The sequence below is a fragment of the Canis lupus genome, chromosome 2 (genome assembly GCF_003254725.2).
Source record: "Canis lupus dingo isolate Sandy chromosome 2, ASM325472v2, whole genome shotgun sequence".
In the NCBI taxonomy this organism is placed as follows: domain Eukaryota; kingdom Metazoa; phylum Chordata; class Mammalia; order Carnivora; family Canidae; genus Canis; species Canis lupus.
In genome coordinates this window covers 39,055,650-39,071,093 of record NC_064244.1, presented here as the reverse complement: position 1 = coordinate 39,071,093, position 15,444 = coordinate 39,055,650, and the positions used below count along the sequence as shown (strand labels likewise).

Sequence of the window (15,444 nt, the reverse complement as noted above, 5' to 3'; positions counted from 1 at the left end):
TTTTTAAGAAATCACCGCCCACACTGATGTAATGAGCACTGATATTATATAAGACTGATGAATCACTGAACTCTACCTCCAAAACTAATAATACACTATATGTTAATTAATTGAATTTAAATTAAAAAAAGAAATTGCTTCCGACTTTCTAATGTGTGAGAATGGTATTATGGTGATGTTCAACTCTTAGAAAAAAATACTAAAACTGGTAAAGAGGTATTGAGATACGTGTGGATGGAATGATAGGATGCCTGAGGTTTGCTTCCAAAGAACCCAGTTGGGGAGCAGGTTCAGGGCTGGGGCTCTAACTGAAGTCAGACTGGCCTATGAGTGTATAATTGTTGAGACTTGGTGTTGTGTACATGAGGGTCCATTATACTCTTCTTTCTGCTTTTGCATATGTTTAAAATTTTCCATTATAAAAAGTTCAAAGACATGTACAACATAGTGATCGACGAGAAATCTAGCAACTGATGTCTATGAAATTTTGACTGCTAAAATATTTAATAACAAAAACAATAATCAAAGTGCTAGCCAAGCACTTTATAGCCACTTTGCCTACTCTGATTTCCCAACAATCTTTTGAGGTAGAGGTTACTCCTGTTCTGATGGAATCCTAAGGCACAGAGTGGCTACTGACTCACCCTAAGTTTCCTCACTGAGATGAGGAAGAGGTGGCTGGGTCCAAGACCATAGGGGTTTCTCCTGGACAAAACACTGCTTCTCTAGGTGGCTTGTGATAGTTTTTTCCCCGGGGGGAACTGGCTGAGCAGAGGGCAGTGGAGTTCCTGTGGTTCTACCTTGTGTCTTTTCTTACTGTTGGATGTCCATCAGGGAACTCCTGTTCAGGTATTACTGATAATTTATGAGAACAGTTCAAGGGGCTGTCTCTGGCCAGGGGTACACTCTTGAAAACTTACCAAACAAATTTCAAGCACCTATTAGGCTCCACAGAAGATACTTTGGGGCAGGTAAGATGACATGGAACAAAACAGTTTGAGCAGATATGTACCCACTCAATGGTGGCTTTCTATTTTTCTAGCCACAACTGTTTGGGACCACCCCAGCCAGTTCAAGAGTGCTCTGATAAATTCATTTATGAATAGGGATTTATTGAGTGAAAAGTGGAAAGATAGAAAATTTTATCTTAGGCGGTATTAACATAAGACTATAAGAATAGGCTAAATATATTTCTGTAAATTACCTTAGAAAAGGAGAGTTAGCTAGAATCCTAAGCATAAACTAGCATTGAGACTGTGTCCAAAGGAAAGAAATTATCTAAATATTGCCATCTCTCATGGCAGTCGGGCTGAGAAACTCCCATGAAAGAGAGAAAGGGAGAGGATCTGGACTAGTAGTTCAAGCTCCTAAAAGTTACTTTATTCAGTGTTTCAAATATAGGATTGAAAGGAAAGACTTACAAGACTTCAGAATTCCCCAAGGTCTGTGACAGCTCATCTTCCCAGGAGCCCAGGAAAGATGCTTGGAGTTGTCATTATTATCCTGGGGCGTGGCGGGGGGGGTGGGGGTGGGGGCAGAGGAGGCATGCAGGAGTTAATCACATTCCTACCCTGACTTAGGGAACTGCCATTTTCCACCATCTTATCTCTTTTGTTTTCTGGGTAAACAGAAGAAGGGATCAGGTTTGGTAATTATTTTTAAAAGTCAGAGGTCTTTGACTCTGTTTTTAATTCTCGAGGCAAATTATGTTATTACAAACCTTTACTGTGGTTTTTGGGAAGTCAACAGTAACATAAATGAACAAAACACCATCCCTGCCCTTAAGAAGTATCCAGTCTCAATGAGCATGGTGAAAGATAGGCGCGCAGTATGGATAGTGCAAAGAAGAATGTATAAACAATATGCTGTGAACACAGCGGGAGATACTAATTCTGCCAGGGAGAACCGGCAAGAAGTTCCTCGAAGAAATGGTATGCGTATAGGCCTCTGGGGTGTGGATAGGATTGTGACAGGTGAATGCACCAAAAATAAATTCCAGGAGAAACAGCCTTTAATTTATTCAACAAACATTTGTTCATCGCCCATAATAACACTGATACTATGCCGGGCACAAGGACCCACAGCAGAGTGGCCTAGTGTATACATACTGTGCTTAATAAGGTCAGGGAGATCACTGCAACTTTTGTGTGTGTGCACACTCTTGTGTGTATATGTGCACACACATGCATACATTTTCGTGTGTGTGTGTGTGCCGTTCATATGGGGGATCTCGGAGTGCTGGGAGGGGGACTGTAGCCAGATCATGGAGGGCCTAGAATGCCTTCATTTATTTAGGGGAGAGAGCACAGGTCTCCCCTCAAATCCTGGGTCTGTTTCTCACTTTGAGACCTTGGGCAAGTTGCCTATCTTTCTGTCCCCAAGTTTTCCTGTTTGGTAAAATGGGCATAGCAGTGCATACTCTTAACAGTTGTGAGGATAGTCTGTAGGTTTGCAAATTGTTATAGTTTCTGGCTTTTAGTGGCTGCTCATTAAGCAGCAGGTATGACTTCTTCTGTGGACTGCAGGCAACCAGTCTGGGCAAGAGAAGCAGCTGAATGGATCTGGGTTTTCAAGAAATTGTGATAGAGGCCATGATTAGAAGAATGGGTGGGAGTGAAGGGGCAGACAGGGTGAGGGTGGTGATTGAGCCTGAGCTCTGGGAGAACAGGAAGGAGGCTGAAGCAATGGTCTAGGCAAGAAATGAGGACCCAAACTAAGGCATTGAGATGGAATGGACAGAAGCTATATAACTAGGTGGCAAAATGAGCTTGCTGACTAACTGAATGTAAGAGGTGAGGGAAAGAAAAATCTCTGGAATGGTGACAGGCTTTTTTCTAGGTGTCCAGCAATCCCACTAACCTGGATCTGTGATACAGGAGGAAGGGCAGGCTGCAGGAAGGGGGACTGGTGGGGGGGGTGTGTGAGAGAGGAGGAAGTCAGGGGTATACTGAGGGACCAGAACCTCTTAGGAAGTCTGCTGTTAGAGAAAACAAGAACACTTCATTGTTCTGTGAGTGTGGGAGAAATGGGACAAGTAGGCTCTGTGTCATGAATAAGTGAATTTTAGAATCTCTAGAGTGGGCACTTGTGACTTCCACTGCTGAAGGACTTCATTCTAACTTGTGTCCCATGCTGTTGATTTTCTCCTTTTAAGGCATCCCTTCTCAGTGCAGACCTAGGGATCATCTTCAGGACTCTGAAGCCTGAAGGCCAACTCCATGGGTTCCAATCCTCCTACTTATCCTCCTCCATCACCCTTTCCCAGGGAGCCTCCTCAGCCTCCTCGGGTCTAATCCTGAATTGTTTTCTAAGTACAGTTGTATTTAGTGCAACGTTTATCCTTGAGGTCATTTCCTGACATTGTAGCCAAATGTCAGGTGGTTTCCCACAGGTGGGAAGACACAACACCAACAACAGGAAAACAAAATTCCTTGCTTTGGCCTCTCTTTTCATATACTTCTGTGAACATAAAACTGTATTACTTACCATATGGAAGATAACCCATCAGACTACATGAAAAAATGTTCAGTGTTATTCAGTTCAGAGATGGGCAACAGCTTGCCTCAAGCCCTGACCCTCAGGCCCTGCTCTTTCCTCCTTCCAGAGGCAGATTATTAGCAAGAGTCAGAACCAAACTGGGACCTTCTTAGTATCATCAAGAGGGTTGGGGAAAATCGGAAAGGGAACAGCATTCTCAGTCTATAGCTCTGTGTTGTTAAATTCTGAGTCTTTGTACTGCTAAAGCTAGTGTGGGTGTCAGCAGGGCCTCATCTCATGTTAGAAGTCTTAACTCCACTAAAGTTAGTCATTCATTTTTGTGTCCTTGCTAGATTGGGAGTTCCTTGATAGTAAGAGCTTACTCATAGTATCTTCGGCAGTGTATGTAATGGTTGGACACAGCTGATAATTCATAAAGGAACAAAGTGTGATAGCAAATGACAATCTTTCAGCGTAAAAGACTTAGGGCAATTGTTTGTTGAGGAATGGAGTGGGTGGGGAAAACAATGCTGTAGGGCCTGGAAGTCTAATAGGAGTCTGGTGAAGCGTCTGAGAGAAGGGAGGCTATAGACACCCAAGATGAACCACATTGACATCATAACAGTGTTGCCTGATGAGGCCTCTGTTGAAGACATAGTGCAGTGACAAAAGTGTATGTTCTAATATCACACAGTTCTAGGGTTAATCCAGACTCTCACTGTTTACTATTTACATGAACTATGACCATACTATTTTTGGTGAGACCTTAATTACCTTGCTGTAAAGTGGTGATAACACCTCCTCTACAAAGAGTCTTACTATCTTTTAGGATAGAGGGTGGGACTTAGGAGACCAGCAGCAAATAAAGACTTTGCTATCAGAGGATATTATCCTATCTATCTGTCTATTTCTCTATCCATCAATCATACTAGTCTCAGTAAGTATTCAGGATTATTATTGCTGTTCTTCTTGCTTTGGTAGTTGAATCCCCAATACTAACTATGGTTGCTAGTATATTGTAAGCACCCAAAAGATGTTTATTGGTTCAAAGAGTTACACTGACCTGTGAGCTTTCTACGGGAAACTATTCCTCTTCCAGTCTTTCCTGTCTGAGTATTTGTCACCACCATCTTCCCAGATGTTTAAGTCAGAAGTCTTGATTCCTTGATTTATGGGGTGCCTGCTAGGAACTAGGGTGGTGCGATGGGGAAGGTAAAGGCAGCTTGAAAAACTAGACCCAAACTCAGCTCTCCAGGATGTTAGAGAAAAAAGGAAGCAAAAGAACTTATCATTTGTTCAATTTTTTACCCATCTTTAGATGTAGCTTATAAGTGAAGCATTTTAAGAGTGTTTTTGACAATATCTGGGCAAACATGTAGAAATACTTATAATCCACTGTCATCTGAATTGAGAAAGGCTATCAGTACTGTGCATAGGTTTCCTGGGAATAAGATATGCAAATGTCATACTTCAGAATTCTCACCATCTGTGAAAACTAGGAAGTAACACTATTTTATTTTATTTTTTTTATTAAAACTTTCTTTGGGGGATACTATTTATTTTAAATCCTACTAGGATTCCCCACTTTGGTTCAGCCTTTCTGTAGATGAGGTAAATGACTGGAAAGAAGAATTAAAAAGGCACATGAAAAGTGACTCTTGGCTAAATCTCTGGGGAAACCAACTTACAGCTGAGTGAGTTTGCTTATAACTACTGAGTGTAGGCTGTACTTTACATATCTATCTCTCTATATAAAAAATGGCTTCAGAAAAATTCAGTTAGTCTTTGGCTTAATTTTGAGTCACTAGGCCCCTCATTTTAGAGGGTGTATATTGTGTGTGTGTGTGTGTGTGTGTGTATGTGTGTTGGAGGGAGAACTGGGTACAAAGCGTGTACGTACTTGTAAAAAAGCATTTGGAATGTGTGTGTAGGAAGAGAAATTTATGGGTTTTTATGTAAGGAGGGAGGATGTGGAGGGAAAAATGTATTTGTGTGTGTGTGTGTGTGTGTGTGTGTGTGTGTGCCCACGTTCGTGTATGTAGTGCAGATGGTGGGCTGAAGTACACGAGCTGCCAGCCTCTTAGAGATCCAGACAGTGGTGCAAGATATAAAATGTCGTAGACGGTGATTGTTTTCATTTTAGACCAGTACACAGGTCTTTGAGAAGCCCTTGACTTTCTCCTCCTCCTTGTCTTGTTAAAAAGGGATTAGAGTCCAATTAAGTCCTTTAATCCCAAGGTAGAGATTCATGTTTTAAAACAAGATTTACAGCTTCAAAAAAATACATCAGTGCAAGCTGAAGTTTGTCCTTTCAAGTTGCCACCTGCATGGTTCTAAAGAGTGTTTTCAGCAGAATCCCCAACACGCAGTTATTCTTAATTACTTTGCCTCATACCTCCAGTCCTTCATCTTTCAAAGTACCCTTCAACCTAAATAGCCACATGCTGTTAGAAGTACTTCTGCTTCTGGATTGCCACAATCGCCGCTTGCTTTATCTCCCTTCAGTTGGCAATTCAGTGTTCTGGCTTAATAATAATAATACTAAGAGCTAATGCTTATTGGATGTTTAGTATGTGCCAGGCATTGTGCTAAGCACTTTACATGTATTATCTTACTAGATAATACATATAAAAACACGCAGGGTTGGCTTCATAGGTGTGTGACATATGCAGTCACAGGGGCTCTGTGTTTAGAAGGGCTCTTCCCTTGGTTTAATGCTCTGCTGTTGCTGTATAGAAATTCTTAACCATTTCTGAGCAAGGGACCTGCATTTTCACTTTTCACTGGGCCCTGCAGATTATGTAGCCAGTTCTGAAAACACCTAGTAACCCACATTTAACCCATACTTCTCTTTTCCTTCCTTTCCATGTGATGCCTAAGACATCGCCACAGGATGGAACAGTGAATTTCAGTGCCAAAACCTTCTCTGGAAAATGGATGCCCTTATTTGGAGGGAGTACTTTAAGAGACAGGAATCACATCATGGCTTTTAGCATGGGAAAGCAAAATATCTGTGAGGATCCCCAGTGACTCCTCTTAGCCTCAGTTTTCTTACTTGTAAAATGGGGGTAACAGTAACACCACCTAACTCAAGAGGCTGTTTCAAGGACAACATGAGATCATGTGTCTATAGTTCTGACACAGAATATACACTATTAATGCATTATGGCTGCTCAGCAGGTACTCAATATCCACTGTTGCTTGTGACATGGTGTGTGTCACCTGCCTAATCCCAAGGTGCCTTATCCCAAGGGTTTGTTTCCTACCTGTCCCACAGAGCTGGGAGGAATATCTGTTTTCTCCATGTGCTGGGTGATCACAGAAGGGTTGCTGGAGCTGATGAGCACCGGAGTGCTGATCTCTACCATATGGCGCCCAGAGGGAGAATGAACCATTCTGTTGAGAGTGTTCAAGGCTGTTGTGATGGAGAACTGCCCAGGTCCCTTCCTCCTGGATCCAGGGCCCCTGCGGAGGGTGGGCGTGTTGTTTGCTTTGCCTCGGGAGGATGAGGGCACCAGGGACAGGGTCTTTGTGCGGGCTGACTGCCGGCCTTTGTTCTTCTCTAGGAGGTGTCTTGCAGTGAGGTTTGGCTGAAAACACAGAAGATCCATGAGAAGTCAGTCTCCCTTAGTGTGAGCAGCGAAGTCCTACTCAGGCTGGTCTGAAGCCAGTTCAGATGTTACTGTCATCTTTGGTCAACTTCCATCTTTTATCAGTACTTCCCAGTTACTTCACTGTATCAATACACTCTGACAACTCTCTTGCAAAGTAGGTACTGCTCTTATTCTTTACTGAGGTCAGCAGGGGTGAAAATAAACTATGATACTCTTCCCTGATTGGGAGCATTCTTCCTTCATCCACTTTTCCTGGGCACTCTCCCACCCTTTTCCTCCTCTAGCCACGCCTGAATGCCACTGGGTGGGCTGCAGCCCCTGTGTTCGCCCACTGTGGCACTTTACACACCACACTGTTCATTTCCCTTCCTTCCTTCCAGTGGACTGGTGGCCACCCGAGGGCAGAGAGCTCACACAGGTCCATCTCTGCCCTATCCCACAGTGGGTGCTCAGTGAGTATTTGTGGAATCATGTGCACATGAAGCTGCTCTGGTTTATACATTTGATAATCATCTGTGCTAGAATGTGAATCCATTTGGAACTTTGAATCTTTATGTTAAGACCATCTTTTACTACTTCCTTTAAACACTTTCATCTCCCCACCATTATTTCTTGTTCTGTATCTCTTAATCTGTGATATGCTCGTTAATCAGGAAAATAATAAAAGGGGAGGAAAAGAAAACGAATAGAAAAGAAAGAGCAAGCCTTGTTTTGTAGAGTTTACTAATTTCTATGATATAAATATCTACTAGTGGTTTACAACTAGCTAGCAGAATTTCTGAAAAATGTAAAAACCAGCTCTTGCAATCTAGTTCTAGCTTTAGCACAACCACTAACTGTGCTATAGTTTGAGTTCAATTCCTTCAGAAGGCTGAAATACGCTGACAAAGTTGCCCCCTAAAGCCACATATCTCATTCTAATGTAGAGATGCAACTATAGAGGTAAAAGGGAATTTGCCCATTTAAGAACTTTTTATGACAATGCGCAGATGATTAAAATAGCCAATGTAGAAAATCTTAAAGAGGAGGAAGTTCTTACCTTAAGAAGCTTGTGGTATGGTGAACAAGAAAATCAAGAAGGGGAAGTAGCATTATTACGTTGTCTTTAAAGATGAGAGAGCTGTGGCCCAGAAGGGGTGATTTAAAAATGGCACCACCAGTAAATAGACGACAAAACAAGAAAATATCAGATAGAAATGAGTGCTTTGATGTGATAGACAGCAGCAGGGGGAGACGCATACTTTGGGGGAGGGGTCAAGGAGATCCCACTGAGAAGATGACATTTAAGCAAGACACAGATGATAAGCAGGAGCCAGCCATGTGAAGACAGGGCTAAGAATATTCCAGACAGAGGGATCATAACCTAGTGGAAAGACCTTGAGGAGGAGAAAAAACAGTTTGAGAAAAGTCAAGAAAGAAACAGATGCTGGAACAGAGAGAGTGAGGGGCAGGTGGTAAAGTAAAGAGACCACAGAGATAGGCAGGGGCTGGGTCATTAAGGTCCTGGGAGGCTCAAGTTTATTCTAGGTGTAATAGGAAGCCTTTGGCAGGATTAGGTAGAGAAGTGACATGATCTGATTTATGCTTTTAAAAGCTCATGCTACAGTTTGGCAGTTTCTTATAAAGTTAAACCCATACTTAGCATCTGACCCAGCCGTCCCACTCCTACGTAATTACTGAAGAGATATGAAAACTTATGCCCACTCAAAAATCGGTATGCAGATGTTTATAGTAGTTTACTCATAGTAGCTAACAAGTGGAAATGACTGTGTTGTCTTTCAGCTGGTGTGTGGACAAACAAACTCTGGCACATCCATACAGTGGAATATGGCTCATCAATAAAAAGGGACTAGCTGGTCATACACCCAACAACATGGATGAAACTCAAATGCTTTGCGCTAAGTGAAAGAAGCCAGATTCAAAGGCTACATTTTGTATGAATCCACTGATAAGACATTCTGGAAAAGGAAAATTATAGGAGCAAAAACCAGATCAGTGGTTGCCAGTGGTTGGGAGGCAGGGCAGGGGCTGATGATAGAGTCAGCATGCTGTTGTATTTTTGGCAGGACTTTTCTTTTGGAAAAGTTGGAACTTTTGGAACTTTTCTATTATCTTGATGGTGGTGTGGTTATACTGTATGCACTTACCAAAATGTATAGAAGTGGACACCAAAAAGAGTAAATTTTACCGTACACAAATAAATACATAAAAGCTCATTCTGGCTGTTATGCAGAAGTACCAGCCCGGAGATGCCTGGGTGGTGGTTGAGCATCTGCCTTAGGTTCAGGTCATGACCCCCAACCCAGGATGGAATCCTGCATCAGGCTCCCCGTGGGGAGCCTACTTCTCCCTCTGCCTATGTCTCTGCCTCTCTTTGACTCTCTCATGAATGAATGAATGAATGAATGAATGAATAAATAAATAAATCTAAAAAAAAAAAAAAAAAAAGAAGTACCAGCCCAGAAGTAGGGAGACCAGTTAGGAAGTTACAGAAGTTGTCTGGGCAAGCTCTGACGGCAGTCTGGACTAGGGACAATGCCTCACATTCCCCAGAGCACCTATCCCTCCATTGTTCACCTGGTAAGAGGACAATATATATTCTTTGAGTTGAATGAGTAAAGTTCTTTATGATTGTTCACAGCTACAATGAAATAAGTTGATTTTTTTTTTTTGCCTCTACCTAATTGTTCTGTCCCCAGGTGAGCAATACTTTCAGTGTTTTCATCAGCAACATTGACAAAGGGCTCTGTGTGACTCTTGGTCTGCCCTGTGCTCTGCCAACATGATTAATAGCTCAGTTGGGGGAGGATTGCAGATCTCTTAAATTTGCATCCACTCATTTGAAATGATATCCTTGAGGTTCACTGGGCTGAGCAAGGTTCACATAACCCAGGCAGGCCTCACTGGAGAAGTCTTGACAGGAATGGGTGTAAGCTCAGCATTTGTTTTACCACCTTTTTATCCAGGTGCTATTCAATAAATCAAGTGATACATTAATAAGAAAAATCCTGTTTGTGAAAAACAAAAAACAAAAAACAAAACCTACAACCAAAAAACCCAAAACTCCCAAACCACCAAAAAAAAAAAAAAAAAAAACCAAAAAACCAAGCCACGTCTTTCTTACAAGAAAGCTTTCTTTCTTTCCAATTGCTTTACATGGCACTGGTAATTCAAAACTTATTTAAAGAGTTCTCAGCAAGTGCTAGTCTTAATGAAATGACTGGAGTCAAAATTTAAGTACTGCTTTAAAAAGCTCAATTTAGATTTCAAGTAATTTTTGAAAATCAGGTTCCCAGATTAGAGCAACCACTTGATTATCTTTTTCCCCTCCTAGCAATTAGGAGAACAAATGAAGCAATGGCTAGTTTGATGATAATCTGGAGGGTTCTTGTAATCACTAATTTTAGAGGTGAAGTGGTGGGGAGAGTGTCCAAATGAATAATCATTAAATGTAGAAATTTTGGAAAAAAGAGTATCAAAAATGGGTAATAAAATCAATGATGCTTTCTCCCCCCAGGAGCTATGGAGAAGTTTCTTGAAATAATGCAGGGGACTGTGTAAGCTCTGAAATGCAAAAACTGAACCCCCTCCTATGTATCCAGCTAGATATTAGCTGGAGCTGGTCTCTGTCCTTGGAGACTTAACCACTGTCTCCCCATCACTGTAATTGTTCCACTCCAGCAAATGTTGCTTGACCCAGCAAATGCTTCCACCACTAACCCAGGCACATAAAGCACAAAGTAAGGCATGCATTCTTGACCACTCCCCCTACCCTCTCCTCACTTCTGTCAACCTCCAAGTCCTGTGGATCTACCTCCTAAATGGTGTTGAATCTATTCATTTATTTCCAATCTCCTGGTCCAAGCCACAGTCATCTTGTAACTGAGACTGCATGCACTGGCCTCCTAAGTGGTCCTTCTGCTTTTTGTCTCTCCTCTTCAAATTATTCTTCCCACTGTAGCCAGAAAAACAGTCTAATAAACCCAGGTCTGATGCAGAGTTATTGTGTCCCTTAAAATCTTTTGATGGTGTCTACTGACTTCCGGATCAAATCCAAACCTTTTATGATATGGCAAAGACCACAATATCTACTAGATAGTCCTTGTACCCCCTTGTACTTCTCGGCTGCCTTGAAGACAGGTGAGGCTAGGGGCATGGTTCGGGCCAGTTGGCGATGAGTGGAGTGACGAGTGTCACTTCTGACCTGAGGCCATTCACTGGGTTGTAACTCAGTCTTCCTTACCCTTCCCCTGCCATGAAAACTAGGGCAGTCCATGTGTTTCAGATGGCAACTACAAGATGATGGCCCAGCCTCAGTGAATGTTCTGGAGTGACTATGTGAGCAGAGCCTCTCACTGTTCTGTGCCAAACATGTAATGTGGGTGAGAAATAAGTTTATCTTTGTCAAGCCATTGAAAGTTTGGGGCTGTTTATTACCATAGCATAACCTAGCTTATGTTGACTAATACAGGATGACATATAAAGCCCTCTGTGATCTGTCTCCCACTTACTTGTCTGGCTGTGTCATGTCATTCTCTTACTCTCTTTGCTCCAGCTCTAGTATTCTTTTGGTCCTTGGGTACACTACACTTCCTCATTCTGCAAGATTTTTGCGCATGTTACCTCCATTCCCTCAAACATGCTACCCTCCATGCTCACCTACGTAGTTTCTAATCATCTGTCTGATCTTGGCTTAAAAGGCATTTGCTGACCCCCTTCCCACAAAAGTTGCACATCATTCTTTCCTTCTCCTATTTAGTTCCCTCTCCTTCACTCTTTGTATCATTCATTACAATTTGAATTGCTTGGTTAATGTCTGACTTTACAATCCCTGAAAGTAGGGACCCATATCTGTCTGTATCTTTATTTTATTTTTTAAAAATATTTTATTTATGTATTCATGAGAGACACACAGAGAGGCAGAAACATAGGCAGGAGGAGAAGCAGGCTCTAAGCGGGAAGCCCGATGTGGGACTCGATCCCGGGACGTCAGGATCACACCCAGAGCCGAAGGCAGGAGCTCAACCACTGAGCCACCCAGGGATCTTTGTCTGTATCTTTAGACTTTAGCCTAGGACCTGACTTAGCAGGTACTCAATGTAAAATGAGTTGAATGATTGAATATACATATATATATAGGACAGGGGTCACACTGAATGGATTTGTTTTCTAAATTTTTTCTCCTTATTCACTTGTTAAGGTAATTTTTTTTTTTTAACAGAGTACCTCTGTGTTAGTAGCCTATGCAGTCTAAGCAACACCTGCTTAGTGTTGGCTTAGACCTAGCAGTCTAAGCCATCAGGTGTTTAAGAGAAGACAGAGACAACTGAGTGGTCAACTAGTGGTGACATTTTATGGAGGAAGCAGGTTTCTAGTTGATCCTTGTAACCTGAGTGAGATTTGAACAGGTGGAGAGGATCGGGTGTGTGTGCCTCAAAGGGGTCTCAGGAAGAGAAAAAGCACTGGTAATGAGAATATTGTTTACTAGACACTGTTAGAAGACCAGCCTCTTGGGACCCATCCTCTTTCCTTCCATTTTCCAGTCTTTCAACATTGGAAGAGCTATAGAGAATCTTGCAGGCTAGGCTGGATAGTGTTCTGGGCATACCATTTGCTTCAAACCTGTTTTGGCTCTTAAGAATGAGAGAATTGGTCTCTTTATCTCCAACTATGTCTCTGTTTTCACCCTATCTTCCTAGATGGTGGAAAGCATGCCTTTTACTGTTCTCATAGCACCCCACTTCTCACTTTTAATGCTTTATGCTTGGTAAGCATCCAATTAATGCAGTTAAACAATGGAAACTCTCTTTTAAATTTGTAATGATCTGCCTCAAGCTAAGGTGAGGCTCAAGGATAGAGAGGTTAGGAACTCCAGATTATAGTATTATTATACTTGAGAAATAAGTAGATATAGTCTAGCATGTGCTCTTCCTTTGTTTTCTTTTTAAAGTAGCTTAAAAAAAATCCAGAAGGAATATATGCTCATTTCAGAAGATTTATAAAATATAAGTTGGCAGGGGCAGTCCGGGTGGCTCAGCGGTTTAGCTCCGCCTTCAGCCCAGGGTCTGATCCTGGAGTCCCGGGATCGAGTCCCGCGTCGGGCTCCCTGCATGGAGCCTGCTTCTCCCTCTGCCTATGTCTCTGCCTCTCTCTCTCTCTGTCTCTCATGAATAAACAAATAAAATCTTTAAAAAATATATATAAGTTGGCAGAAGACAATGAAAATATCTAGATTTTCATTATCTGGTGATCACCACTGTTAATATTTTTGCATATACCCTTCCAGTCCTCTATCCATTTATATATACACACACATATGTATAAAGCTAGTTTCATACAGTTCCAATTATTTATCATGGTAAAAAACATATGACAAGAATTTACCCTAGTAGCCATTTTATTTTATTTATTTATTTATTTTTTAGTAGCCATTTTAAAATATAGGATGCAGTAGTGTTGAGTATATTCATATTGTTGTGAAACAGATCTTCATGACTTTCTGACCTTCTAAATCCAGAACTCTATACCCATCAAATTTTATTTACTTAGCAACAAATCATAAACCTCTTTCCATAATTACCAAATACTCAGTGATATTTATATTCTTCTTTAGAATTATTTTAATGGGTATATATTTTTTCATCACCATAATTTTTAAAAATGAAATCCTTATTGGATATTTAGATTATTTCTTGTTTTTCACCATTATGCACAATGCTATGGCGAACACCTTGTACATATATTTTTGCATACTTGTTCGAATATTTCTTTACAATAAACTCTTGGATGTGGAATTGCTGAATCAAAAGAGATATAGGTTTTTCATGTTATTGATATGGGTTTATTTGAGTTTGAGCATGAGAAATTGCACAATTCACACTCCTACCAGCAGAATAAAAAGGCCCATTTCCCCACACTCTTGCCAGAACTGGGTGTTATCTTCTGGCATCTTTTCTTTGGAGACTTTAGTTACTTCTGAAATAAGCCTTCTATCAAAAAGGCATTTCTCTCAGGTGTCCCTGTGGCACATGTGTATTTCAGGGTAAGCGTATATCAGATGCAGACTTAATACTTACGTACCTCTACAAACAAGATCGGGAAGATGCCTACTTGATCCCCTAACTTGCCTTCTGCCCAGTTCTCATCCACTCGGCTGATCACAGTGATAATATCATCCTGAAAGAGACAAAGTCTCAAGGTCAGCATTTGCTCTCGGTTTTCAGGTGGCGAAAGCTTTCAGTGGAGATCAGAGTGGAATCCCAGATGGTGTAAGGTGCAAGAAATGTAACTCTTTCATAATTTATTTATAAAATCTTCCTCCATTAAGGGCAGTATTTGGGTCACCAAGACCATAAGAGGAGTAGAAATAATTTGGAGGAACAATGGGATCCAATAGAAAATTTGGAAATGTTTCTAATTTTCAATCACCAGCAGAATCTGGGTGTTAGTTTATATTAATTTTATGGAGAAATCAATATGGGAGCCACAGGGAGATAGATTTTTAGCTTAGCAAAAGGCAGAATAAATTTCATTCTAATTTTGAAGACTTTGCAGAACCTATTCAACTTTAATTTTTTTTTATCTTTAAGTAATCTCTACATCCAACATGGGGCTTGAGCTCACAACCCAGATATTAAGAGTCGCATGCACCACTGACTGAGCCAGCCAGGCACCCCTACTCAATTTTTAATGTATCAAATGTAAGGTGTCTTTTTACTCAAAATTTTCTTGTTATAAAAGGTGATAAGTAGATTTGTAGAAACATTTGAAAATACAGTAAACAAAACAAATATTGTACCACAATATAGATACAGCCATTGTTAACATCCCTGTTAGCACATTTCCCCCCTAGATTCTTTTCTATTAAGATAAAACATATCTGTTTTATATACTATATATATATATATACATATATATGTATATTGATTTTTTAAAACTTTGCTGAAAACATACACTGGTTCAAGAGCTATAGAACATTTCCAGCACCTACAAGGTTCCTTTGTGCCCCTTCCCATCACCCAGTAAGAACTAACCACTATTCTGACTCCTAGTGTGTGTATATGTACACATTCATTCAGCCCATCCTTATATTTCATCTATAAGAAGTCATACAGGACACACTGATTTTTCACTGTATACCATACCAGGAATGCCTTTCCACTTCCATACCCATTCATCAGTCCAAATCTGAATATCCATCCTTCTCAGTAATTTAGATGAATCCAAATCAAAGTTCATTACTGCACTGTACCTTTTCTTAGCTTTCTCTGTCCCTATCACAATTTAGTTACACATTTATAGTTATGATTTCTTAAATACCTGTCTACCGCATCAGACTATAAACTCCATGTGC

At 41.0% G+C, this 15,444-nt stretch overlaps 1 protein-coding gene and 1 long non-coding RNA gene across 18 annotated transcripts in view; one reads left to right on the top strand and one right to left on the bottom strand.

Annotated features, from left to right (window-relative positions):
- The window catches only part of SH3RF2 (SH3 domain containing ring finger 2), a 132,318-nt gene that overhangs the window by 53,738 nt on the left and 63,136 nt on the right, over positions 1-15,444 (bottom strand). For all 16 annotated transcript variants that reach the window (XR_007406334.1, XR_007406336.1, XR_007406337.1 and 13 more), the window contains 2 exons: positions 14,172-14,267; positions 6,744-7,067 (listed from right to left, as the gene is read on the bottom strand). Coding sequence is in view for 6 of the 16 variants with exons in the window: in XM_025448147.3 (XP_025303932.1) it covers positions 6,744-7,067; positions 14,172-14,267 (420 nt within the window). In the remaining 10 variants the exon portion in view is untranslated. The remainder of the gene's footprint in view (positions 1-6,743; positions 7,068-14,171; positions 14,268-15,444) is intronic.
- LOC112660574 (uncharacterized) overlaps positions 1-15,444 on the top strand; it is a 51,108-nt gene that overhangs the window by 25,712 nt on the left and 9,952 nt on the right. The window contains exons 3-4 of one of the 2 annotated variants that reach the window (XR_003137082.3): positions 7,044-7,245; positions 8,874-9,267. This is a non-coding gene — a long non-coding RNA (uncharacterized LOC112660574). Of the gene's footprint in view, positions 1-7,043; positions 7,246-8,873; positions 9,268-15,444 lie in introns of those variants that run through there. The other variant, XR_007406363.1, reaches the window with a different exon arrangement.